The sequence below is a fragment of the Alexandromys fortis genome, unplaced genomic scaffold (genome assembly GCF_014885135.2).
Source record: "Alexandromys fortis isolate MF-2015 unplaced genomic scaffold, M_Fortis_MF-2015_v1.1 scaffold_16, whole genome shotgun sequence".
Classification (NCBI taxonomy): domain Eukaryota; kingdom Metazoa; phylum Chordata; class Mammalia; order Rodentia; family Cricetidae; genus Alexandromys; species Alexandromys fortis.
In genome coordinates, this window is record NW_026067893.1 from 12073281 (window position 1) to 12101231 (window position 27951).

At 44.4% G+C, this 27951-nt stretch overlaps 1 protein-coding gene and 1 long non-coding RNA gene across 2 annotated transcripts in view; one reads left to right on the forward strand and one right to left on the reverse strand.

The window, feature by feature from the left end:
- Window positions 1-27951, forward strand: part of Cfap43 (cilia and flagella associated protein 43) — a 78898-nt gene that overhangs the window by 11041 nt on the left and 39906 nt on the right. Inside the window, exons 5-12 of the mRNA XM_050145873.1 lie at window positions 3785-3935; window positions 12346-12505; window positions 15399-15466; window positions 17011-17142; window positions 18287-18403; window positions 22398-22478; window positions 24850-24998; window positions 26987-27090. Coding sequence (XP_050001830.1) covers window positions 3785-3935; window positions 12346-12505; window positions 15399-15466; window positions 17011-17142; window positions 18287-18403; window positions 22398-22478; window positions 24850-24998; window positions 26987-27090 — 962 coding nt within the window. The remainder of the gene's footprint in view (window positions 1-3784; window positions 3936-12345; window positions 12506-15398; window positions 15467-17010; window positions 17143-18286; window positions 18404-22397; window positions 22479-24849; window positions 24999-26986; window positions 27091-27951) is intronic.
- Window positions 4710-27951, reverse strand: LOC126503923 (uncharacterized). Its single transcript, XR_007592455.1, has 3 exons — window positions 27395-27951; window positions 22634-22731; window positions 4710-7217 (listed from the first exon to the last, which is right to left on the reverse strand). It is a non-coding gene; the product is annotated as an uncharacterized lncRNA (long non-coding RNA).

Consider the following 27951-nt stretch of genomic DNA (forward strand, 5'->3'; position numbering starts at 1 on the left):
CCTCTGATCTTCAGGAAAGATTTATTTATTAAAATACAAATAACAGACACTACTACACTGTTCCCCACTTTCTCTTCTATCCGGCTCAGTGTTTCTGGTTTCTATATTGAGGTCTTTGATCCTTGGACTTGAGTTTTGTACAGGATGGTAGTTATGGATCTATTTACATTCTTCTACACACCATTATCCAGTTAGACTAGCACCATTTGTAGAAGATGCTTTCTTTTTTCCATTGTACATTTCTGGATTCTTTATCAAAAATCAAGTGTCCATAGGTGTGTGGATTGACATCTGGATCTCCAATTCAACTCTATTGATCAGTGTGTCTGTTTTTATGCCAATACCATGTGGCTTTTACTACTATATCTCTGAAGTACAGCTTAAAATCAAGAATAGTGATACCTCCAGTTCTTTTGTTGTATAGGATTGTTTTAACTATTCTGGCTTGTTTGTTTTTTTGCTTGCTTGTTTGGTCTTTCCTTTTGAAGTTGAGTACTGTTCTTTCAAGATCTGTAAAGAATTGTATAACTGGAGGTTTCTTCTCCTGCCCAGTCCCATAGCCACTTTTAAAATGATCACTCTGAGGCTTAATATTAATTACAAACTGTTTGGCTTATTAGCTCAGGCTTATCATTAACTAGCTCTTATAACTTAAATTAACCTATTTCTATTATTCTATATTTAACCACAAGGATTGTGGCTTGTTACCTCTTATCTTGCTTCTCTGGAGACTGATGGCATCTCCCTGACTCTGCCTTCTTTCTCCCTATATTTAGTTTGGCTTTCCTGCCTAGCTGTATTCTGACCTGCTATAGGCCAAAGCAGCTTCTTTATTAACCACTGGTAATAAAACATATTCACAGCATACAGAGGGACATCCCACATCAGAATTTTGTTGAAATTTTGATGGGAATTGCATTAAATCTGTAGATTGTTTTTGATAGGATACCATTTTTATTATGTGAAGCCTACTGATCCATGAGCATAGGAGATCTTTCCATTTTCTCATATCTTCTTCAATTTCCTTCTTCAAAGACTTGAAGTTTTTATAACACAGTTCTTTCACTTGCTTGAGTGTAGCTAGAGTTGCCCCAAGATATTTCAGATTTTTCATGGCTATAATAAAGGGTGGTGTTTCCCTGATTTCTTTCTCAGCTCATTTGTCATTTGTATATAGGAGGGCTACTTTTTTTAATGGTGCTCTGATAACTGAGCACAGTTTCTTTTTGAAAAATATTTATTTATTTATTTATTATGTATATAATATTTTGTCTACATGTATTCGTGCAGACCAAAAGAGGGCACCAGACCTTATTACAGATGGTTGTGAGTCACCATGTGGTTGCTGGGAATTGAACTCAGGACCTTTGGAAGAGCAGGCAAAGCTCTTAACCACTAAGCCATCTCTCCAGCCCCCATACTTTTTTTTTTTTAAGTTAATCTTGTATCCAGCCACTTTACTGAAGGTGTTCCTCAGCTGGAGGAGTGCTCTGGTAGAATTTTGGGGGTCACTTGTGTATACTATCATATCATCTGCAAGTAGCAATACTTTGACTTCTTCCTTTTCAATTTGTATCCTCTTGATCTCCTTCAGTTGACTTATTGCTCCAGCTAGAACTTTGAATGCTCTATTGAATAGCTATGGAGAGAATGGACAGCCCTATCTTGTTCCTGATTTTAATGGAATTGCTTTGGGCTTCTCTCATTTAATTTGATGTTGCCTGTTGTCTTCTGAAAGTTGTCTTTATTATGTTTAGGTATGTTCTTTGTGTCCCTGATCCCTCCAAGACTTTCATGATGAAGGAGTTGTATTCTGTTGGCAATGCTTGTGTCTGTAGCTCCTGTTCACTTACCCAGATTTCCCAGTTCCAGAAGTTCCTCAATTTGTGGGTTATTTTTTCCCTGCTTTTATTTCGGTTTTTAGGTTGAATAGTTTTCTATCACCCATTTGCTTTTTTCTTGGTGTTCTTTAAGGGATTTATTGATTCCCTCCAAATTTTTGGTTGTCTTTTCCTCAATTTCTTTAACAGAGTTTTTATTTTCCCTCTTTAAGGACCTCTGTCACTATCATAATGTTGTTTTTAAGGTCTTTTTCTTGTGGTTCAGCTGAGCTGGAATATCCAGGATAGCTGGAGTCTGTTGGTGCCATATTACTCTGGCTGTTGTTGATTGCATTCTTATACTGGCACTTAGGCATCTGGGTTTGGGTGTTATAGATCCAGGTACTGCTTTCTGCGTTTTTCTTTGTTGATATGTGTATTGTTCCTTGGTTTCTGTTTCCTCTTTGGTTTTCTAGTCTTTGTGACATGGATTTCTGGTAGTTGGTGTGACTTCTGATCAAGTTAGGAGCTGACTTTCTGGGGTTAGCTTGGCCTTTGTTACAGCAGGGAGTCTCTGTTCTTCTGACTGGTGTGGCCTGTTGGGAAGTACCTCATGGTTGGAAACAGGGCCTGGCCTTGGGGCTGGTGATGAGGTTGGAGGGCTGATCAGTGGAACAGAATCTAGGGAGTGGGACAGTTTAGCTGCAGAAGAGTCATTCACCTGTTCTGTGGCCTTCAAGTGAATGTTTTTAAATGTTACTATTATCTAAGAAAGGACCCCAGTGACTTTTGTTCCCATTGATTTGGTACTCTACTAAAGACTCTAAAATCAGCATTTGTTGGCTGTAGGAAGCATGCAGAGTGCAGTATACGGTCAGCCATGTTATTCGAGCCAGCGCCCACAGCGTAGAGTCATGGGAGTTACTCATTTAAAAAGAAATGTGTCTCAGGATGTCCTGGACCAAATAGTGACAGCTGATGACGGATGTTTGGTGCATAGAGTTCAGAGTCCCACACCACCACGGGGTTGACCGTTTTCAGTGAAGATCAAGGGATGCTGGGGAGGTATATAGAGATATACTCTTGAAACTGCAATTTTTGAAAAACAACCCTCGGTAACATGTGGAGTCAGAAAAGAACTGGAAAAGAAAAAAAGCCAATTGTTCACACTGGAGGCATCTAAGAGTTGTGATTAGCGCATTTTCTCCCTCAAAGTTGTTTTCACAAGGGCCTAGAGAATAGACCAGTCTCCAGCCATTGGTCACACTCTGTCTCCTAATAGAGCAGGTGACGTCCACCAGAGCTGCATCAGGATAGGCACCTGACTTCTTACACCCTTTCTTCCTGCGAGTCCCTCGAACGTTCCGCTGTGTTTCTGAGCATTGACTGCTGTGACTTCTTCATATACCAATGAAGTAGGGGACACCTAAGAGGACCGGCAGGGCCCAGATGCTCTCAGTCCCACACCCAGGCAGTGTTCTCTGTTTATGTGACCGTTCTCCAAAGGAGGTCACCGCTCATAGACCACTACCAAGAAGCCTCTGGTTTAATCCCATAAATTCTCTAAACCCTCTTTGATAATACATCATGGGCTGAAAACAGACATAGGATCAACTACAAGATGGATTTTTATCATCAGACATTGCGAGGTAGCAGCTGGATTCCGACTATATATGTATGTTTATTTCAGCTCCCAGATGTGCGCCCAGCCCCCAAACATTGAAGTTTACAGTTCCTGCCTCACACAGTAACTTGGGGTCATCTCAATAATCCCCATGCACTTCATTTTTAACTACACATAACCCGTCACTTTACGGCAGGTATTTTGAAACCTGTTTCTTGGCCCTTACCTTCTTGCATGTCTCTGTGGCAGAACACCTTCCCCACCTCACGCTGATAACGCAGCCTCCACCCGAAATCGGTTTCCGTTGCTCCATTTGTTTCGATGTCTCCTTTATCTCCAGGTTGGTCAAGCTACCTCTGGAAGACGGGTCGCTGGCCAGTGAAACAGACCTCCTGTTCCCCACCTCACTGACCAAGAATCTCATTCACGGGCCCGTGCTGCCGCTGTCGGCCATTGCCGGGCTGGTGGGCGAAGAGGCCGAGACGTTCAGGGTAATTTTCTTGCTGGCTCCAAGGTGGCAGTCCTGGAAGGGAGGTCTCATTTGATTGTGAGGACCATGCTGATTGTTACTGCATTTCCTAAGAAGCAGAGATTCCACATGCCTGGATAATCAGGATTCAGTTTGGTTGAGGGACTGGGAAGCAGCCAAGTAGCCACCCAGGGTGGGAGTTGGCAAGTAGGCTTCCTGACAGGGATGAAGAGGCAGGGATGAAGATGCAAATGTTGAAATGTAGCTCTCACAGGTAGCACCTGGGAGCAAAGGGGAGGGGCTGCAGAAGCCTGAGGGATGAGAACAGGGATGGAGAAGTGCACCGCCAACATGTTAGAAGTCAGATCTCTGAGCACAAGCAAATGCCAGGGAGAGGAACATGGTGGGGAAATTTTAAAACAGAATTTGTCAACAGATTCACACCCATCCCCTCCCCCTTGCTTGCTTTCCACACATTTACTTCAAGCTCCTTCTTGTTGGTTAGTAGACTCTCTTCCAGGCTGTGGGACCCCCTGGTGACCAAGCAGGAATGATCCTGTCTGAGGAACAGATTAACAACGAAAGCAAAGAGAGGTGTGTACACCTACAGGGTGATAATTGGCACCGCGGGGTGCGGTGGCCCGGAAGGGGTCGCCACACAGTCCAGCTTCTTTCTCGAGACTTGAAGCACGGGATCCATCCTGTTACAAGCAGAAGGGCTATTTCTAGAGCAGGGGACAGCGTGTCCAGAGGCCCTGCGGGGAGGCATATCTGAGAGACTGTGTGGGGTGGATGAGAGCAAACATGCTAAATGCGGTTCAGAGCGATTGTCAGGAGGGACACAGAGCGAGAAAGTCACGGGCAAGGCATTTGGGATGAAGACGAGAGGCACCACTGCTGTGGGCCACTGATGGCCCGTGCGGCCAAGCAGAGGAAAACGGCCGCCCAAGTGAAACAGCCCTGCTGCGAATGAAGGTGGGCGTTAGAAGTAACTCACAGGGAAAAACGAGATTGTCATAAAATGTCTGTGACAGGCAGACAAGAGACAAGTTCATAATATGTCCGTCCGTCCCCCCTTTTTGGGGGGACAGGGAGGTTCCAGAGTTTTTCTGTAGCTTTAGAGTCTGTCCTGGAACTAGCTCAGGCTGGCCTCAAACTCAGAGATCCGCCTGCCTCTGCCTCCCGAGTGCTGGGATTAAAAGCGTGCACCACCACCACCACCACCAGGCTCACTTTTGTAAATAAGGAAGCATGGCTAATTCTAGTTCGGTCCTGTTTCAAGCCTTGGAAAATGCGCCACCCCTCTCAGCCACAAGAGGGCAGCAAAATAAAAAAACAAGACATTCAGTCAGACTTTTGGTGCCTAGAACCCCCCTCTCTCCTTTTCTCCCTCTCTCCCCTCCCCCTCTCCCACTTTCAGTAAATGTGTACAGTCCTAATATTTCACACTTGGCACTAAATTATGAGTCCAACATAAAACATTTAAAGTACAGGCAACTGTCCTTTGCCTTTGGAAGAAGCTATGAAACACCTCTTTAAATGCCTAGTGCCCATGGACATGGCACAGTGGGTAAAGCTCAAATGTGAGTCCCGGGGTGGGGGCAGCTGTGTGCACCTGTCAATCCAGGGTAGGGGTGCAGCCGTGTGTACCTGTCAATTCAGGGTAGGGGTGCAGCCGTGTACACCTGTGTCAGACAAGCATCGGGGTGCAAGCATGTGCACCTGTCAGTGCATCATAGGGGGCCTCATCAGTTGCTCTGGCTTCAGGGAAAATCCAGGAAGGTGAAGGAAAATAAGACACCCTCTGTTGCCCTCTAGCCTCTGACAGTACACACCTGCACCTTCACACACGTGCAGATGGACACATGCACACACACACAGAGAGAGAAGGAAAAAACTGAGTGGCTGACATGGAGCTGCTGTGTTAAACAAGGTTAATAAACAAAGTAAGCAGCTTCATTTCCTGGGGGCTTCCGCCCCATGCGTTCTCACCATTTTCGGAAAGTAGACATGTAGTGCCGCGGTGTTAAAACTCTACATATACAGACGGCACACTCCACAGAGTTAAATTCAGAGTCTAACCTCCCAGTAGTTCGCCTTTTCTCTTCTATACATACATACGGTGAGGAAAATAGATGCAGCATTGATTAGTGGCTGTCCAGTGAGTGGAAGCACAGGAAATGCTTCAATTCCCTTCCTTCCTTTGAATGTCATTTCTTTGTTTTCTTAAATATTTTGAATTTTTAATTGAAGCACAATTAATAAAAACTCCGGGAGAGAAACTGGGGTTCAACCTGAAGACCAGGAAAATCAAAGCAGCTAGACACTGACTCTTACTCTACCTCAGTGTGAAATGGCAATCCCACCTCCAGGAATCTCAGAATGAGACTGTCTCAGAGCTGTTTTCTCCCATTTTCTAATCCCCTCTAGTCCTGGAATTAAAGGCTTGCACCACCCTATTTCTATGGCAACTAGAGTGACTACTGGGATTGAAGGTGTGTGTCACCACTGCCTCGCTGTAAGGCTCACAGCGTGGCTTGTTTTACTCTCCTGATCCCCAGGCAAACTTTATTTATTAAAATACAATTGAAATGCCACTCTATTTCCCCCTTTGTCTAAAATTAATAGGCTATAACTAATATAAGAAAAACTATATACACAAGTACAATATATATAACTATGTACAATATATACAAGCAATAAATACATCAACAATGTCTCATCCATTTGCATTTGACAAATTCAGAGAAAATATTCCATATCTATTCTATCTTGGTGAGTCCAAAGTCTTGGACCTAATTTACTTTCTATCAGAACTTGCATTACCATCCAAAACCATCTTTTGACTTCTCTCAACCTTATATACTTTACAATTCTTTAGTGAACTTCTTTTCTGGGTCTCATAAACAAAGGAGATGATAATAATAACAATGTAGTCTTTAACTTCCTCAGAGACCCGAGAAGGGAATAATATTAACTGAGTGAGCAGGAAGGGCAAGCAAGCAGCTTCTAAAAAACCGTGAGTAATGACAGAAACAGCTGGTTGCCTGGACAGCGACCCAAAGTTCATCTGCAACGATGGGGCATCCATCTTTGGCCTGGCATATCCAACAGGCTTTTCTGTGAAGCAGGATATTTTGTGTCCTGTTTGTCTAATTAGGACAGCCTTGGCAGCAGTCAAGGCAGGGGCTTTCTCTTGCACAGAGGCTTACTTTTGCTACAAAGAAAGTAAACACCATGTGGAGTTTCTTCAATGCGCATTTTCTTCTTTGAAGTAGATTGGTGTTGCCAGGAGCAGACATGTCTTATTGTCATAAAAAAAAAAGAAAGCTATGTTATTAAAACATCTTAAATGCAGTATTCTGTAGATCTCTGAAGTATTTGAAGATGACCTGTCTATCTAAAATATATCTTTGTTTGACCTTGAAAACATACCTAATGTGACTACAAGTTCAATTGTACTAGGTGAGTAACTACTAACCTGCATTTCTTTATTATCCTAAACAGTTGGTGATAATAATTTTCAAGGACTAGAAATTGCTTTACATTGTTAAATGAGTTATATAGGTATAACACCTTGAACAAGAGTAGAAATGTATGTACAGTGTGTTTCAACTAAATTAATCTCAAATTTGTATCAATATACAAAATCTGTACAATATGCAAAAGTCAAATCCAATGTAAAATATTTAAAACTAGTAGTTGCCTTTTAAAAGTAGATTCAATAATCTACCTTTTATTCTATCATTTCTATATCCCCCTTTTTTCTTGTTTCTTTTTTATTTTCTCAAGACAGGGTTTCTCAATAGCTATGGAGACAGTCCTGGAACTCACTCTATAGACCAGGATGGCCTCGAACTCACAGAGATCCACCCGCCACCGCCTCCCAAGTGCTGGGAGGTGTGCACCACCACTGCCTGGCCTTTTTTTTCTTTTCAAAACAGGATCATATCTATATCCTCCTTTGTTTTATTTTCAGAGTAGACTCAATTATCTACCTTTTTATTCTGTCATATCTATATCCCCCTTTTTTCTTTTCAAAATAAGAACCTTGAATCTAATTTCCTTTGTTTAGCTTTTTTCCTGACCATTATCCATAACAACTTATAACCAACACACTAAACAAAGACAATCATCCATAATCCATTTTTTGTGAATGTGGGCATGGTTTTCTAGACTATTTCCTGCTGATTGGGTGCAGATAATCTTATGGGGATCCAAAGAAAATTTAGGATTATGGTCAAGTCCTTACTGGAGTATTCTGTGAGGCCTGATTATCTCAGCCAGCATCTTAAGGCTGTTCTGAATGTAGAACTCAGAGGAAACTGCAATAGAGGTGCTCTGAAACATTGGATCATCTGTTCCCATTGGAGATTTTTCAGGGGGTCTTCCTCAATCAAACCTTGCTTTTCTTAACCAAGAATGAATACACAGACTCTCACTTCTTGTGGGAACAAAAGCAAAACCTCTTCCCTAAAGTAACGTATCTTTTGACTTATGACTTATCATCTTTTGACTTCTGTCATGTGTATGAGTGTTTTGTCTGCATATATGTCTGTACCATGTGCATGCCTAGTGCTCAAGGAGGCCAAAAGAGGGCACCAGATCCCCTGGAACTGGAGTTACAGACAGTTGTGAGCTGCCACATGTGTGCTGGAAACTAAACCCAGGTCCTCTGGAAGAGAAGCCAGTGCTCTTAACTGCTGAGCCATCTCTCCAGCTCCAAAGTTGTCATTTCTTGTGACCTGGGTACTAACAGCAAAGAAGTCAATGGTGACCTGATCTATGTAAGTGTCTCAAAAATTGGCAAGCCGGGGATTTTTACAAGGTTACAACATTAAATAATCCCATTTTCTTTTTTGTAGCGATCTCTGGGATGGCACATCATAGGCCTTTAAATAGGTCTGATACACACTGTGCAAGTTATTCTGGGCATTAGAAACTTATCCATTTGTGTGTGGGGAAAATCAAAAGCAGACGTTATCTGGGCAGAAGCAGATTCAGCATAATGAATTAAAGCTCAAGGGTTCGCTTTCCTTGTTCCATCTAGCCCCCCCCCCTTTTTTGGGGAAGACAGAATTCAGTAAATAAGAATCTCTTTGAAGCTGGGCAGTGGTGGCACATGCTTTTAAACTCAGCACTCGGGAGGGGAGGCAGAGACAGGGGGATCCCTGTGAGTTCAAGGCCAGCCTGGTCGACAAGAACTAGTTCCAGGACAGGCTTCATAACTACAGCAAAACCCTGTCTCGGGAGAGGAAAAAAAAACGTAAATGTTCTTCAACATATTTGTGGGGTTTTTTTCCCCCCCAACTTGTGATGCAGTACAAAGTTGGACTCTGGTTTTCCATTTTGGTCCTAAAATGGTCAGAATGTCAGGAGTGTGGACCCAGAGGACTGGAAAAGGAGGCTGCTTGGTCGATGTTTTTAGACATAATTACCACATAACTGTTTCTTTGGAGATGCAGGACCAAGAATCATGACATCTGGTCATACATTCCATGTGCCCCACCTTTGTTCTTAAGTAAACAACTACATTATTAAAGAAAATAATACACAATCAAACCTACAAAAAAGGAAAAAGGAAAAAAAAAACCATGTCTAATTGTAGATTAACTTTCTGCAGCTGGAAAATTCCCAGGCCTTAATCCTCACCTCCATTTCATACACAGATCCCCTGGTATTGGGGAGCCAGACTGGTGGCATTTATTTTGGAGAGTTTGGGGATTATTTTTTTTTTTAAGATTTTACAAGCTGGACACTGGTGTACTTTGTCACCACTGGGAAGACAGAAGCAGATAAATCAAAAGTTCCAGGCTAGCCTGGGTTACAGAGTGAGAGCCTATCAATCAATAAATAAATAAATAAAACATTAACCGTTAAACACTTAGCTGTGCCAAACTAGTCTTTCCTGTGATTAGTCTGTCAGAAGTCACCAGAGCCACCCGAGAGGGTTGAAGTGCCCTACTTCAGTGAATGTCACTCAGTCAGATACCACAGAAAAGCCATTTATTGGCGACAGTCTAATCCCTTTGGTTGGCAAGTGGTGCTTTTTTTAAAAGCAGGGCTGGGAGGTGGGCAGGTGATAATTATTCGGGCTTTTATTTCCTAACTACCCAAGTCTATGAAGACGTGAACTAGATCACTCATGCAATTAAAGCCACCTCCCCCTGTAAAACATCCTCGCGATGCATCTTCCGTCTGACCACCGCCCTGGTGGTATTTCCAGGTCCTCTCTGTCCACTCCTCACTGGGCCAGGGGAGCTGTGTCAACACTGCTCCTGTAACCCACGTGCCTGGCTCAGCCTCAATCACTCTCTGATTCGGCTGCTCGCTGATTCGTCTCTACAAGCCGGTCCCGTTGAGAAGAAACTAGACTGGATGCACTGACTGCCCATGACCAACGGCTAGCGTGCATATGTTGGAATATCAACAATCTAAGTCAGTTGCAAATCTGGTGGGACTGCTGCTGTACTGCCTTGAATCTACAAATATTTCATCAATTAAAAGAGCAATGTGTTGTCTATTATCAAACAATTGGGTATTTATTAGGAAGGTAACTAGCACAGTAAGGAGCTCGTAATGGATGCCTGCGGAGCATATGGTGCCAGTACTTCCCAACTCTAGCTCCTGCCCCCGCCTGGCTCCATCGTGTGTCTCAGCATGTTCTCCACGTGCTTCCCCTCACTGGTCAGTAACTTCTGTAAGGGAAGGGAGTTTTCTCTGTCACTCACTACCGCCCACGGACGCTTGGAGCGCTGTCTGGAAAGGGCCAAACACTCCATGGAAGCTGGTTAGATGAATGAACGCCTGCATAAGTAGGGCATAAAACACGGAGCTCTTTCTTGATCTTGGCTTGGTTTGCTTTGGTTTTCCAAGACAGGCCTTCTCTGTGCAGTCCTGGCTGCCCTGGAACTTACTCTGTAGACCAGGCTGGCCTCAGTCAAACTCAGAGATCTGCCTGCCTCTGCTTTGCTGGCAGACACCACTGTGTAAAAAGAGAACTCTTAAAGAATCTAAGCATGTTAGGAATTTGGCCTCTACCTTGTTAACAAAGTTTATGTCAGTGGGTACAAGGATGCCAGAAGAAAAATAAGGTACAATTCTTAGTTGTGTAGAGCTACAGGAAGCTCAACACACACACACATATGCATTTGCAAGTGTGCACATAAGTGCATGTGTGTGTGTGCGCGCACACACACACACACACACACACACACACTAGTACATTTCAATAGTTAAATAGAAAGGAGTTGGGTAGGGATGTGGTTCAGTGGTAGAATAATGCTCGCTTAGCATGGAAGAGGCCCCAGCACTGCCAAAAAAGAAAGAGAAAGAGAGGATGATAGAAAGAAAGAAACAAAGAAAGAGAAAGAAAAAGGAGAAAAAAGAAAGAAAGGGAAAAAGAAAGAGAGGGAGGGAGGGGAAACATGGGAAAAGAGGGAGAGAAAGAGAGGGAACGATGGAGAGAGGGAGAGAAAAGAAAGGGAGAGAGATGAAGAGAGGGGAAGAAGAGGAGAAATGGAGATAGAAAAAGGAAAGGGGGAAGAGGGAGCAAGGGGAGAAGGAAAGATGGAGGCCATATTCTAATATCCTCTATTTAAAATCTGGTGCTGTTCAAGTCTTACTAAGAGGAGGCCTTGAAGTCTGGCGCTGCTGACAGGGACAGCCTCTCCTTGCTGTGCAGAGTGCTGAACGCTGGGGAGGGGGGGACAGTTAATATCACCATCTAAGGCACGCCTGAACATATTATGGCCTCTCTTTGTGACCCAAATCTAAGAATAGATTTTACACCTTTGAGGGTTATGAAAAAGAAAGCAAGGACACATGACTCAATCTGTGGGGTCCACTAACCCTGAGATACCCACTCCCGAGTCTTTTATAGGGGAAAACAACCCAACTTGCTTTCAACTTGGTCCAACTCCTGCTTACATCTGCTGACTGTGCATTTCCTTTCCTGCGGAATCAAGGTACATGGAATGATCACACACGGAGTCAGGCGAAAGGTCATCTCATTGCCTTTGAAAGCCAGTCAAGCAGAGGCCCCAAGATGACCTCTGACATTAGTGACCCTTGCAAGACCAGAAGACAGGGCGCTATGACAGTCCTTCCTGAAAAGGGAGTGTTCATAGCCAACCAAGGACTGGAGCCAAAAGTGGCCACTAAGAAACAGTCAATGGGGTGTTAACCAAAACTTCATCAGAGTCTGCGAAGAGAGAGCTCTGAGTGTAGCAGGATGGCCTTAGGTGTTGGTGGTGAAGTCACATATGCAGAGAAAACTGGAGAAAGGAGAACTGACTCCGGTGTTGAGGATGAAAGGCCAACACGTTCCCTCTGGCCACTCTGGTGTCTGGCGACAGTTGCGGTGCTGGGTGTCTCTGTGGACCTTGGCCACGGCTGCTGTCTTAACACGTGAATGCTCTTCCCTCTCACAGCCGAAAGATGATATCTACCCTCTGCTCCACCCGACCATGCATTGCTGGACTCCGTCGAGTGACCTGTACGTTGGGTGTGAAGAGGGTCATTTTCTGACAATTAACACAGAGACTCTGAAGGTGACTGTGCTCCAGAAGGTGGAGGAGATATCACTGCTGGGTAAGAAACAGCTCTGCCCACAGTACTGAAGCACAGCTGTAGAGTCGGCCTCGCATACTATGTGTGGAGTCTTTCTCTGTCCTGCCAGCAGCTCCCAAATAATGACACAGAGACTGCTCATTAATTATGAAAACTCGGCCTATAGCTTAGGCTTGTTCCTAACTAGCTCTTATAACTTAAATTAACCCATTTATATTAATCTACATCCTATCATGTGGCATCTCCTCTTTTCCATCTTGGACCTCCTGTTTCTTCTCCATGTCTCCAAGCTTTTCCTGTATGCTTAGATTCCTCTTCCTACTTCCTCTCTCTCCCTGGAAGTCCTGCCTATACTTCCTGCCTAACTATTGGCCATGCAGATCTTTACTAAACCAGTCACAGCAATATTACCTGCACACAAGGTACAAATATCCCACAACAGTTTTGATCCCTCATTTTCCCTTCTTAGAAACATCCTGAGGCCTCCTCAGTTTGTAGAATGAATTATAAAGCAACGCTCCTCACTCTGAATACCTGTCACATTTTTAATGTGTTTTATACACTCAGGCTTAATCCCGTTGTCTTAAACATTGTTCACAACTCCTTTTCTGTGTACTCTTTTTCCTGTGTGTTATAAATGCTTTCAAATATGTGCTTATCCACTGGATGTGGTGTCTAAAGAGACTGTAATCCCTGCATTCAGGAGGCTGAGGCAGGTGGATTACGAGTTTGAAACCAGCCCAGATGTGACCCTCATACAGAGGTGACCTTTCTACAGTAGCGTAATTTCATTCTCCAAGAATCTGATCGTGAGAGATTTTCATAACTCTGGCTTTACTCTGTTGTCCAGTAATCTTAGGTTCTTCCCTGAACCGGGTACTCCATTGTAATTGTGGACCAGGCTCTAGAACAGCTTTACCCAGCTCCATTGGCTTGTTAGGGATAATTCTCTCTCAAACTTATCAGGAGTTTAGCATCCATGAAAGGTGAATGCATGCCGTATGAGACTATTGCTTCACTGAATCTCCTTAAATCTGACATTGGCACAGGGGTCCGTTCAGCTCTTACTCTGCCATTTGGCAATTCTTGTGTGGTTACTGGATATATTAAGGTTGGTTGTTTGAAAATCTTAAGCTGTTCCTCTCAGGTTTTTTGTTTGTTTGGTTAGTTGGGTTTTTTGTTTTGTTTTGTTTTGGTTTGGTTTGGTTTTGGTTTTTCGAGACAGGGTTTCCCTGTGTAACAGTCCTAGCTGTCCTGGAACTAGCTCTTGTAGACCAGGCTGGCCTCAAACTCATAGGGATTCACCTGCCTCTGCCTCCCGAGTGGTGGGATTAAAGGTGTGCGCTACCATCACCAGGCAAAATAAATCTTTTTTCTTTGTTTTTAAATTTATGTGAATTGGTGTTTTGCCTGCATGCATATGTGAAGGTATCAGATCTTAGAGTTACAGACAGTTGCAAGCTGCCATGTGGGCGCTGGGAATTGAACCCGGATCCTCTGGATGAGTAGCCAGTGTTCTTTACCACTGAGCCGTCTCTCCAGTCCCCATCCTCTCAGCTCTTATAATGAAATGCTGAAATTGGTTCTCCATTAAATTCCTCTGTCTGGATTTGAATATTTTTGTGATCTGTTTTTATTAAGTTTTTCTAAGGCCTGTATCTTAGCACTCAGATTAACCACCTTTTTTTTAGTGATAAAACAAAAATGATAAAGCCGATAATGTTTATAATTGACGTTGCATAAATCCCATCTAAATTAGATATCGTCTCATTTAATAGTTCTATTTTCCAACTGTCCAGCATATGATCATACAGAGACACAAGTCCTGCCAATGTTAATGATGTTTTCCATTTTTTAATGTGGAAAAGAACTCTCTCTTTAAGAATTCCGATGATCTTACCAAATCTGCAGATGATGTTGGTGAAGATATGAGGCTTATTGCTGCTGCATAGAACAGTATAGGCCTCACTGAATTTCAAGGCAGCTACCTAGTTTGGCAACAGCCCGAGAAGGGGGTTCAGAGAGAGTTCACCAGGAGAGAAACAAGAAAAACCTAGCCAGTAGGGTAGTGACTCTAGGCACTTGTAGCTCCGGCCTATACCAGTGTCTGTAAAGCCATAGGCAAACAACTTTCTCGTAAATTTGTACCCCAAATGTCGGGCACCAAATGTAGCATGAATAAGAAAAACCCAGAGACAATTATGGGTTAAGAGCCGCATCCATTGGCTCTTACCTCTACCCCAGACCAAAAATGGACCATCCTGCCTCCACAAATCCTCAGACTGAGACTGGGAGTGAGTTGTGTCTCCTCTCATCTTATATTCCTCTCTAGTACTAGGATTAAAGGCGTGCACCATCACCACCCAGCCTCTATGGCTAACTCGTGTGGCTGCTGGGACTAAAGGTGTGTGCAAGCATTGCCTGGATTGTAGGGCTGACTGGTTCAGCTGCTTCGCACTGATCTTCAGGCAGGCTTTATTTATTAAAACACAAATAATATACCACTATATAAATTGCAACATGGTTTTGTTATTTCCTCTGCAAAGACAATATTTTATTAATTAATTTATTAATATTTTATTAATAAAAGTTCTTACGGAACTTTTCTCCCTAATGTGTTTTATTTATTGATATAAATGTACATGCCATAAAATGCACAGATCTTAAGCACACAGTCCAATAATAATACGGTTTTGATTTCATGGGACTTTGCCAATCTCTGGCAACGCTTTTCTGAAAGCAGAAATCTATTTACTATGTAGTTCTTTAATGCAAGTCCACAGGTTGGTAGTCTAGACCTCCAACACAATTTGTTTGACTTCTACAGTTAATTATTCCCATACAGCTCTTACTGTTCATTGTTACTGCTCTCTTAATTATGATGTCTAATTTCTTTTTTGTCTTTTCCCCAAAGATGACGGCCCACTTATCAGTCCGCTCACACTGGTGTACCAGAGGGACGGCGTGCTCACTTCTGGAATTGTAATGTATTCTATTTCTCAGACTTCCTCGATGAAAACGCAGAGCTCCCCTCGCTGCCGCTTATGTTTCTAAGTCACATTTTGGCATGTTGGGTTCTTCCAGATTAGCAATTACAATTGTTTCCTTGTTGAATTTTATGATAAAAACATTACCAGCAAAACTTTCCATCACATGCAAAAAAGAGAAGACAGGTAATGAACGATCATATCTCTGCTGCTGCAAATAAATCAAAGAGGGCTTTAAAAATCTGCTGCTCTTCCTCCAACCCAGGGGAAAGAAACACCCAATTCTCTTCAGCCCAGATGGTGCCTGATTCTGCAATAATGAATTGGGTTGTCAGATATGAGCTTAGGTCTCTTGCCTGTTAGAGATGCTAATGAGATTCAGAATACTAATCTCCATTTGCCTGAGCAGATGGAGTTTGTGCCACAGTTTGTGCCAGGCACCATACAAAGTGTACTATTAATCCTCAAAACTTCATCTGGTAGGAATTTGACATGCTCCTTGTGCAAGTACAAGTATCATGTCTTTTAGCGGTTACCAGGAAGTAAACCTGGGGCATGAGCCCAAGGCCTCTGCTTTTATCTACTAGGACACACAGTCCCAGGAAGTTTTAAATGTGGGCAGATCATGTGTGTCCATGTAGCTGTCATCAGTGTCAGCAATGTCGAGGTTGGGGACAGCATTACCTTAGAATCTCAGGAGGTCTAGTTGACATTGTTAGCTTTGTCTTTTTCTCGGCCACGGTCACCTTGAGACCAGTGAGGGTGAACGACTTGGTTACGCCAAGCAGAAGCCGCCATGAGCGTCTTCTATGCTTACACTCCACTTACGCCTTCCTTCCTGGAGTTGTCAAAGACAACTGCCTCCCGTTTTGTGCGTGTTTAGTCTGCATTTGCGGCCTTTGAGATTCTCATCTTCTTTAAGGCCACTGTCTTGCTCTGAAAGGGCTGAGGAATGAAAATGAGCCTGGGGAAAGCAGCTTGCTCATCTCCCCCACCACCCAAGCCGCAGTCTGTGTTAGTTACAATGAGGTTCAATCCAGAAAGCGCTGGCTGCCTTCTCCCCAAGCCTCTTAACTATATTGTAGAAGGAGCTCGCATGCCTATTGAAATCATTCCATTAAGTCTATCGTCAGCAACTGGCTGACCAGCCATCCTCGGTGAATGCCTGCCATGTTCTAGCACCATATGGGGGGACAGGAGAAGACCTAAAGTAAATAAAAGACACACTCCTACCTTTGGGTCACAGAGGTACTTAAAAAAATGTACATAGTAACGACTCAAAACTCACTTAGGACGAATGCCCTTTGAAATGCGGAGAATTAACACGCAAGCCATATAAACTCTGTCTCTTGCTATCTGCATAGTGAAGGACACGGTTAACAGTAGTCCAAACTGAAGGTGACAATACATTCTAGATGGAAACACAAATGGTCTCTCAAACAGGGAACGGCAAAATCGTCCCTGAGCCTTGGTTTGTCTGATGGCAGAAATACGTTGGCAAGGACTGACTTGTGCCTGTCTCCTGTGTCTGGTCTATAGGACGGCATGATATACTCGTTCATCGTCAAAGATTCCAAGTACCAGGTGAAGAATTTTGTTGAGGTTGATGCGCCAGTGGCAAATTTGGTGTTTTCCCCTAGTTACAAGATGTTGCTGATTCAAACGGACAAGGTACATCATTAGACAGTTACTCTCGACGCTGACAATGTGTGAGGGGAATAGAGGATGGGGCACATTGTGTAATGAGTCTCCTCGCATCGGAACTCAAGTGCAGATGGGAAATACTCGATGAACAAAGACCAGGATAAAAACCACGTTTGGCCGAGCAGTCAGTGGTGGTGCACGCCTTCAGTCCCAGCACTAAAGAGGCAGAGGCAGGAGGATCTCTCTGAGTTTGAGATCAGCCTAATTTACAGAATGAACCCCAGAACAGCCAGGGCTACACAGAGAAACCCTGTCTTGAGTCCCCCGCCCATAAAATACATGATGGAACTACTAGGAAAAAACAAGCAGGAGGGTTTTAAGAGGCTTCTCTACATGCATGATGGGATGAACAATGTATCCTCTGTGTGTGATGGGATGAACAATGTATCCTCTGTGTGTGATGGGATGAACAGTGTGTTCTCCATGTGTGATGGGATGAACAACGTGTTCTCTATGTGTGATGGAATGAACAACATGTTCTCTATGTGTGATGGAATGAACAACGTGTTCTCTATGTGTGATGGAATGAACAACATGTTCTCTATGTGTGATGGGATGGACAATGTATCCTCCGTGTGTGATGGGATGAACAATGTATCCTCTGTGTGTGGTGGGATGAACAACGTGTTCTCTATGTGTGATGGAATGAACAACATGTTCTCTATGTGTGATGGGATGGACAATGTATCCTCCGTGTGTGATGGGATGAACAATGTATCCTCCGTGTGTGGTGGGATGAACAATGTGTTTTTGGCACAGCAGTTGATACAGACAGAGCATTTCTCTTAGTCACTCATAGCCCATGGTGGTTTCTCATTCTGGGTAAATACCCAAAACACCATGTTTTAAATGACCCTTCACAACATAGACTCCGTATCCCATCCCTGACCTTATCTCCCACGTTTGATTCTTGTTGTATTATTGATTCAGTCATTTGCTCATTTAAATTAATAAGTAAGATCTCTATATTTTAAGCTCCTCAGTGACCTTGTTTAGGTCATGATTTCCCATCATCTAGTCCCAAACAGTGTGTTTGTTGCTCACAGTGGCCACTGAATTAATGACATATACATTTATTATATGTTTTCTTTTCTTGGTGTGGCTTTTTCAGGGAACTGTTTATACCTACACATTTGGTGCAGAGCCAGCGCTAGATAAAGTCCTAGAAGCCTGTGATGGGAAAGTCCAGGCAATGGACTTCATCACACCTGGAACCAAACATTTCCTGGTAAGAAATGGTCTCCTGGGGAACTAAAGGATCAAAGTTGTTGTGTTTCACGGCTTAAATTTCTATCCACAGGAACTGAGTATCTTTAGACTGAGTCTTTGATAGGCAGAGTTTTTCAGAACCCACACTCAAAGAAAGAGATATTCTAAAGCCCGATGTCAAAGACATTGGATTAATAGTAACATTCCAAAAATGGAAGTTCTGGAACCAGATGGATAAGGGAAAAAACAATTCCACTTCTCCACAATGTCATTTAGAAGTTCTAAGCAGAAGAAATCCTTCCTAACTCATCCTTCAAGGCTTTCCTTTGACACCTAAGCCAGAGAAAACACCACACGAAGAAGAGCAAACCACGTGTCATTTTAGATTTTAGACATCCTAACAGGCAGTGACAGCTCATTGCTCCAACATACAATTTCCTACGGATGATGTTCCCGGCTTCTTCTCATATACTTATTTCTGTCCATATGTCTTCTTTAGTGTGGAGTCTATTCATGCTTATTTTTTGCCATTTATGAGCAAAATTGTTCACTTTTATTTATTTATTTTACATCTCAATCAGATGGCAGTATCCCCTCCCAGCCCCAAGCCCCTCATCCAACCCTTCTTTCTCCCCCACCACATTCCCCTACTCTCTATTTCAGAAAAGAGCAGGCCTCCCATGGATATCAGCAAAACATGGCATAAGAAGTTTCAGTAAGACTATTAGAATGTCTAAAATCTAAAATGTTGGCAATGACAGGGAGCTGCAGAGCAGCTGAAGCGCTCATTCACTGCACGTAGGTATGGCCAATTTGGAAGCTGTTTTGTCAGTTTCTTTCAACAGTAGTCAGACACCATATGCCCTGGTGGTTATACCTCTTCGTATTTATCCAAACGGGCTGAAAACATAATGCCATCCAAAAATAAGCTGCATGCGAGTGTTTATAGCAGCGTTGTTCACCATGGCCCAGACTCGGGAAACAACTGAGGTGCCGTTCCCCCAGTGGATGGAGAGACCGTGGAGCAGTCACACAATATGCTGTTGCTCGGCAATAAGAGAAATAAGGCTGTCAAGCCGCCAAAAGACTTGGAGGGGCCATAAATGTATAGTGCTAAGCGAAAGAAGCCAGTGTGGGAAACCCTACATGTTCTATGACTCTAACAGGATATTCTGGAAAAAGCAAAGCAGTAAAAATGATCAGCGGTTGTCGGGAGTGTGGGGAGGGAGGCCAGGAATAGACAGGAGGAGACTATTTTTAAGACAGACGCCGTCTTCTGTTGTACAGTGCTGTAATGCCTGCCATTACAAACTTGTCAAAACTCTCAGAATGAGCAGCACAGAGACGGAAGGCGCCCTGATGTAAGCTATGGACAATACCCGGTAACTATCAGTCTGGACATATTTGCTGTAGCCCATGTTCCACTCTGACAAAAGCTGTGAACCACAGAGAACTCGGTGTGTCTGTGGGCGGGGGATCCGCGGCTCAAAACGTCTATAGTCCTAAGAGTGCTCTAAAAGTCAAAGAATTTTAAAAGAACAACATATAATTTCCTGTTGATAGGCTTAATCATTATCATTAGGCAATGATCCCATTGAGTTTCCGGGGGATTTTTATTTGAGATATGATCATCGTGAAAATATTTTACTTTACTTTTATTTTTATGTGTGTGAGTGTTTTACCTGCACATGTGATTGTGCACACATATGTGCCTGGTGCCTGCAAAGGCAAAAGAGGACATCAGATCCCTTGGGACTGGAGTTACAGAGGGTCGTAAACTGCCATGTGGATGTTGGGAATCAAACCTGAGTCCTCAGGAAGAGCAGCCAGTGCTCTTAACCACTAAGCCATATTTTTCTAGTTCCTTATTTTACTTTTTCTTTACCTAGTTGTGTTATTTAAATCCTATTAAAGATAATTTGTTTTGGCCTGCCTGGGTTCTCACAGCGCTGTGTGGGCTGAAGACTTCCCCAGGCCCGTCTGGCCCCGCAAGGTGCTGAGCAGGGAGACGTGATTATGACGAGCGAACGCATGGTGAAGAACTGGGAAAGAGAAGCAGATGGGCTCATTCAGTAGAGCTGAAGAAACAAAGGTGGTGAGGAACAGGCTGATGTGGGTGCCTGCTTCCGTCTGGGCCATGGTGACATCTAGGCCCAGGCTGCAGCTGAGGGCCATGCCTGTGTCCATAGCCCGATGGCAGCCAGGGTCTGTGTTGCTGTCTGTGGCTCCTATTACTGCAGGAAGCCAAAGGAACTATGCCTGTTGAAATCTAAGGGCTGTGCTGAACGGGCACCTCCCTTCGCTGGCCCTGCAAGAGGTGGTCCTGCCTCTCAGGGCAGAACTGGCCCCACACTGGAGAGGGCCCCACCCCTCACTATGGGCATGGGAGAGCTGGCCCCGGTGGCATGGACACTGAAGAGCTGACTCTGCCCCTCGCCTGAGGGGCGTGGTCCCAGGGACCCGGACTGGCCAGATCAGCTACCACCCAGATCCACATCCAGGACTTGGGGTTGGCCCACCCCAGCATCTACCCCATCCATGACCTGCGTGAGTGCATGAAGGGACAGGTTCTGTAGGACCGTAGCCGCAGGATCTCCATGACTAGGAGCAACAGCAGGATCTTTGAGAGGAGTTTAAGCAAGGGTCCATTACTGATGGTGTGCCGGAAGACAGAGGCCTTGGCCAGACCAACAACTCATTGCAGTGAACATTCGCAAGTAAAGCTGAATGGACAAGAGGGTCCACGCTGCATGAAATGGCTCCCAGGGCCACTAAGATGAACAAAGACGTGTTGGAGAGGTGGGAAAGATGGAGGAGCAAAGTGGGGTTTTTTTTGTTCATTGGGTTTGATTTATTTTCAGTTAATACTTTTTAAATTTTTCTTTGGGATAAGCTAGGGTAAGGGTGGATATGGAAGGACTAAGAAATTAGCAGGATTGGGGTACATAACGGGAAATTCCTAAAGAATCAATAAAAATTATGTTAAAAATAACTTATTTTATTTCTTACATTTTAATTATTTATTACATTATCTGTGTGCTTGCATGTGTGAGAGTATATGTGTGTGTATGCACATGCATGCCCTCCCATGAGGGCATCAGAGGACAGTTTGTGGAAGTTGGTCATCTCCATCCACCATGTGGGTCCCTGGATCAAATTTATCTCATCAGCCTTGGTAGCAAGTGCCCACTGAATGTATCTTTACTTTGTAGCCCTGGCTGGTGGGGAACTATGTAGTGCAGACCAGGCTGGCCTCAAATTCACAGAGATCCACCTCCCTTTGCCCCTCAACTGCTGAAGATAATCGTTTTAAAAACACAAAAGGACCCCACGTATGATAGTTTGTGCCTGTAATCCTAGCATATGGGAAGGGAGGCAGAGGGTTGTAGGCAGAGATTTCCATCCAGTCAGCTCACTCCCACATAACTACACAGAAACTTAATATTAATTATAAATGCTTGGTCAATAGCTTAGGCTTATTTTCAGCCAGCTCTTATAACTTAACCCATTTCTGTTAATCAATGCGCTGCCCCAAGGCTTGTTTGTTTACCTCATTACCTACTTCCCATCCTGCTCGCTCAGCATCTCATGATATCTTCCTGACTCCCGAGACTCTGCCTCTCTTCTCCCCAGAGTTCTCTTAGTTCGGTTCCCCCACCTATCCTGTCTAGCTATAAGCCTGTCAGCTCCTTTATTAAACCACAGTGACGTATATTCACATAGTGGAGAGGAATATTTCACAGGGGGACTGGGAGTTCAAGCCTAGCCTGGGTTATATATGTTTCAGGGAGCCAGAGAGAGGGGGAGAGAGAGAAGAAAACAGGATGATTTTTTAAAAGGTAACAGTTAACATTTCTTCCGAAAATAAGAATTGAGTTGAATTTATGAATTATTAATAACCTGCACGGGCAGCAAAGCTTTTAACTGACCCCTCCCCAGGCTAACTACTAGTCGATTAGCACGTGCTTCCGTCGCAGAGTCTAACAGTTCTGTTACCTTTCTTTCTCCCGCAGACGCTCACAAATTCAGGGGAAGTTGCTATTTTGTGGATAGAGGATTGCACTTGTGCAAGCAAGGTTTTGCTGGGAACTCCCGTAAGTGTACCCGATAAATGAGTTTTTAAAATATTTATTCTGATACCACTCACCTTCCTGTCTCGCATCTTAGTGGCCCGTGGAAACCCTCGCCACTGCGTTGTTTCACCCATACAGAGTCAGAGTTGACAAAGCCCCGATTTAGTCATACCCACCTGGCACAGTGCCAACCTCGCATCCCACAGGAGGAGGATGGAGACAGCAGAAGCTCCCTTTCTCTGAAGGTCCCGAAGAGTCTTCTAAGGAGTAGTCCCTGTGAACAAAAGGATGAGCAATGCTATTCAACATAAGCTCAGCCCTGAAACTGGGTCCCATTCACCCCCACAGAGCCCTAGAAAGGATGGGAAGGGGCTTCTCGGTGGACATTCAAGGCTCTTATAGAAGGAAGTCATCTAGATGCTAGCTGGTAAACACCCATGGCACATTGCGCACTATGCATCACTCCTGCACAATCCACAGTGCATTTTGCATAAAAATAATGTGAAAAGCTGTGAAGACCTAATAAATAACAAAAGTACTGGATATTTTTCCATTGTACCTTAGAAGGTAGGGAAATTCCAGCCCTTCGCTCCTACAAATTTAAAAATCTCAATTATAAAAGACTTATGTCTATCAATTATATAAGATATGATATTTAGTATCATGCCATAGAATGTTACAAGTTGCAAAAAAATAAATAAATGATACCTTCCCTCCCAGAAATGTAACAATTAAAAGTCTTGTCTAAAAGCCATGAAATCAAAATAATCTGCATAATCTGTGTGACAAAGGCTTATATGTATAAATTTCTGGTAGAACCTTTAGAGCTAACAACAGTCTCTGTTCGCAGACAAGAAGCAAGTGTCTAACAATACCCCCAGGAGGCTGTGTAACCAGGATTCACCTTGCTCCTCTTAGACAAGGCGAAATACAGCCACTGTCAGAAGGTCTTGGCCAACCTTCACTGAACTCCAAGCCAGGCTGATACATGGCTGTGGTCCAGCTTCTGCTCAGAAGACATGGGTCTTTTCTTATGGCAGATCCCACCACACTACAGAGACGTGATCGTTAGACAGCCCCAGTGATGCTGACGTCACGTTTCTGCCTCTGCCATGGCTGTTTCTATGTGAACACTTTAGACAGCGGTTCTCCGTGGGTTCTCCAACCCAGCGCCATCATCACTAGAGGCCCATACTGCAGGAACTTCCCTTGCAGTCCCCTGTGAGAGGACCTAAGACTCCCTTGGCTACTGCTATGTAGAGTCGGTCACTATAGCTCTAGAATGGAGGAGAGTTTCAGTTGTTTATTTGAGGAGAATCACATACCCACATGTGTGTGCACACACACGCACACACACACACAAACACACAGTCTGTAGACGTGTTAAGGTTTCAATTAATATGTAATAATAAGAGCACACTGATGGGAGCCGCTAAAGGCACATTCTGGGGGAAGGAGGGGCAAAGGCATGGTAGTTAAAATGCCTGCGGTGCGGGCACAAGAACCAGGACCTCCAGTGCCTATGTAAATGCTGTGCAGGTGTGATGGGCACTTGTGCTCCCGGTGTGTGGGAGGCAGAAACGGGCCCCGGGGGAGCAAACGGTCAGGCTGGACGAGCTGAGTCAGCAAGTTCTGGGTTCAAGCAAGAGACCCCACCTCAGTGTATAAGGTGGAGAGCAATCGAGGAAGAAAGCTAATAACCACGTTTGGTCTACACATGCACACATGTACAGTGCAGATGTATGGAAACTCTCACACATGCTCACACATTGCACCCACAAACTCACGCCAAAAAAAAAAAAAAAAACTCACTAGGTTAGAAGACAGCTCTGTTCCAAGAGTCATCTGGACACTATCACCAGCCTGTCCCCAACTCTATCTTATTTGTCTTTGCCCTCACAATAGCCAACAAATCCCCGTCTGGCTTGCCCTCTTTTTTTCTTTCTCAAACCCCAATACAAATGTCCTTGGGTTTCTGAGTCCAACTCTGCATCCTTCTGTAGATGAGACTTAGAGTCTTTAAGTGCACACCATGTTTCCGAGACACTAGGGACCCCGTGTTTCCCTGTGACCCCGCAGCTTAGTTTTCTCTTTAGGTTTCATCATTCTAGTTTTAGCATAAAATACCTCCGAGATATTCCCGTGGTTGCTTACGCAGTTAGTCGGATTCAGGAATGCTGACTTTCTGAAAAGAAATAAGTACCATTACAAGCTTTCAAGGTCTTAAAAATTCTAAGCATTTGAGGTGGGGTGGGGCAGGGCAGGGCGGAGGATGAAACGGAGGGCCTGGAGCCACGCTAAGAGCTGACGCTGCAGACCTGAGTCACATCCCCGCCTGGTACGTGCCTTGTACGTGGGGCAGGCCTCATTCTCTGGGGTTTATCTTAAACAGGCAACAACTCTAGCATGCTCCCCTTCCTCCGCGTCGGCTGTCGTGGGGACAGTGGATGGCTATCTATACTTCCTGGACGTCCACAACGTGGAGGCCCCTCGGGTGATTCACAGGCTCTTCCTCTCCGAGTCACCAGTGAAGATCTTGACGTAAGCATCTCCTTCGCGGCCACGCTGTCACCAGGCGTTCTGGACCGGGGCTCCAGCGATGCAGCCTTGCTTTCTCAGTTCCACACATTTCACTTATTTTGAACGTTCACTCGGTTCAGCGTTTGGAAAGTACAAAGGCACGTATAGTAGACAGTGCCTCACATGCAGCTTGCTCCCAGGAGCAGCCTATTACCGCGTTCCGATGTCGCTCTTCACAAAGACATTTTTATCCGCAAATAAGCATGAAGACCAGTATTTCTGTTCACTTACATGGTCGCCAAATAATGAGAGAGGCTGGAGTGTGTGCTCTTGTGTGAGGGCGCACGAAGGTGTGCAAGCAAGCATGCTGGCCAGAGGCCAACCTTAGGTATTTCCTCAGATGCCATCCACCTTGTTTGGGGTGGGGGGATGGGTTCTCTCACTGGGCCTGAAACTCACTGATTGGGCTAGGCTAGGTGGCTTGGTCCTGAGATCATATACAGAGGCCACTACAGCTTTCTGTCAGGCAGGTTCTGGGGCTCGAACTCTGGTCTTCATGCTTGAGGGACAAGCACTTTATCAACTGAGCTGTCTCCCCAGCCCCACTGGGAAATGTTCAGCATCCACATCAAAGGCCAGCCTCATTCTTCTGTCTGGTAGTGTGAAGCCCCATTATACATGCACGCCTCGTCATTTTCTAACAGTAGTACCCCAATGGACATTCAAATTACTCCAAATCCTTTGAAGCAATATTCTCAAAGGTATTTCTACTGTTTTTTACATTATTATGGAGAGTAATGAGATTTGTGCTGACTTTTTCATACTTGATTGTCATTCACCACCTGTGTTCTGCTCCCGTTTTCCCGTCCCCCTTTTGCTGCCCCTCAAGATCTGTTTTCTGCTTTCATGTTTCATTATTGCCTCCTTTTCCTCCCCTCCTTAGGATCCCTCTTCCCTCTTATGGACTCTTCTAGTCTCATCACACACACACACACACACACACACACACACACACACACTCTAAAGTCTAGAATCTGTTTATGAGATGAAGCGTGTGGTATTTGTTTTTCTGAGTCTGGCCTATTTGGTTTAACGGAAGGGTTTCCAGTTCCACCCATTTTCTTAAAGATGTCATAGTCTCATGTTTTGTTACAATTATTGTTTCTTCTTTTTTCTTTCTACTTTTTCTTTACTGAAAATAGAAGCAGGAGGTGAAACAGTGGAGAAATGCCACTCACTGGCTTGCTCTGTCTGCTATCTTATACAGCTTTGAATTATCTGCCCAGTGATAACGCCACCCACAGTGGATTTGGCCCTCCCGCACAAATCATTAATGGAGAAAATGCCCCCACAGACCAGTCTGATATTGTCATTTCCTCAGTTGAGTTCTCTCTTCCCAGATGGCCCTGGCTTGTGTCAAGTTGACCAAACAAACAAGCAAAAACCCAACCAGCAGCATTTCTTTCAGGACTATGGATGAGGGTTACCACCAAAATATTATTCTTTTAAAAGTGGGTGGGTGTGTAGACGAACACAGGATAGACGAGACACGCGCAAAAGGAGGAGACAAGACACGCGGCTCCCACGTGGGTGCACTTTAATGGGGGGAGGGGGACACGATAAGGGACAGGTGTGCAAGATACACAAGGGTAAAGGGCAAGAGAGAGAGCGAGACCTCGTGGAAGCTCGCTTTTTAACAGGAAGCGCAAGGTTATCTGGGAGAAATGACCTGCACCTGTGCACGCCCACGTGCACAGGTATCCGTAATCCAGGAGGAGTCTGGGAGCTGTAGTTTCCAAAAGGAACAACACTTATAGGAAGCAGAAATGATTCAAAGACTACATCAGTCCCACCGCAGCATCATAGAATAAATGAATACATAAGTAAAAGCCACGCATTGTAAGAGTGGCCGCTTTGGTGCTTCTGTGGTCCAGCATCCTGCAAGCTCACCCCCCCCCCCCAGCTGATGAAGCAAATGTGGCCTTGACATTGGATTTCTTCTCTCCTAGCTATGACCAGCGAGGAGTTTTCCTGTTGGCCGGTACAGTCGAAGGGAACATCTTTGTTATTGATGCCAGACCCTCGAGCTCGTTTAAGATTTTCGGATACACTGGTATGCCCTAGAGCACACCTGTTTGTCTAAATTTTAGGTCACTTTTTGTCAAAGAATTCAAAGCTAAAATTCTGAATTATAGCAAAACAATTACATATGTCATACTTTTCTGAAAAAGAATACTTCAAATAGAAATTAAATCCCCATATTGTATTTAGAGAAATTTGGAATATTAGAGTTGTCTGGTATGCAACTGATGGTCTTATATCAGCTACTGAATTAATTAGTACTGAATTAATTAGTCTGAACATTTTGAAATTATAAGGAGAAGAAAAGCTGGGAATCCAACAGAAATCCTCCTCACCTCTCACTGAAACCGCAAGCAGAATGTGAAGGCAGAGAGGAAAACCCAGGATTTTCCAAGCAGTGAGGGGCCAGCACCATCCTTCCAGAAACAGCTCAAGGAAGACAGAAGGGGTGAAAATTCGAATGAGTGTGAGTTAGGCAGGCTCAGGAGTCCCCAGCGTGTTGCTCGGTCAGCAGGGGTCCTGAAAGACAGACAGATGGGTCAGGGAGGGAATGGACAAGAAAGCGGAGGGAGTCGGTGCATGGCAAGATGACGCAGTAAATTTAGAGACTGAAAGATTATGTGAAAACTGTCAGAGCAAGGAAAGTCCCCGGCTGAAGGCGGGGCCGCTCGCAGGAAGGAGAGAAGGCTTCAAAAACGATACAAGGAGATGAAAAGCAGTGGTTGGTGGTGTGTCTGCTGTCTTGAGTTCAGAATCACAGAGGGGACCCGAGGCTGACCCTGGCGTCCCAGAGATGCCAGGAGATGAAGGGAGATGATGGAAATAAATGAGAGAGAGAGAGAGAGAGAGAGAGAGAGAGAGAGAGAGAGAGAGAAGAGAGAAGAGAGAGAGG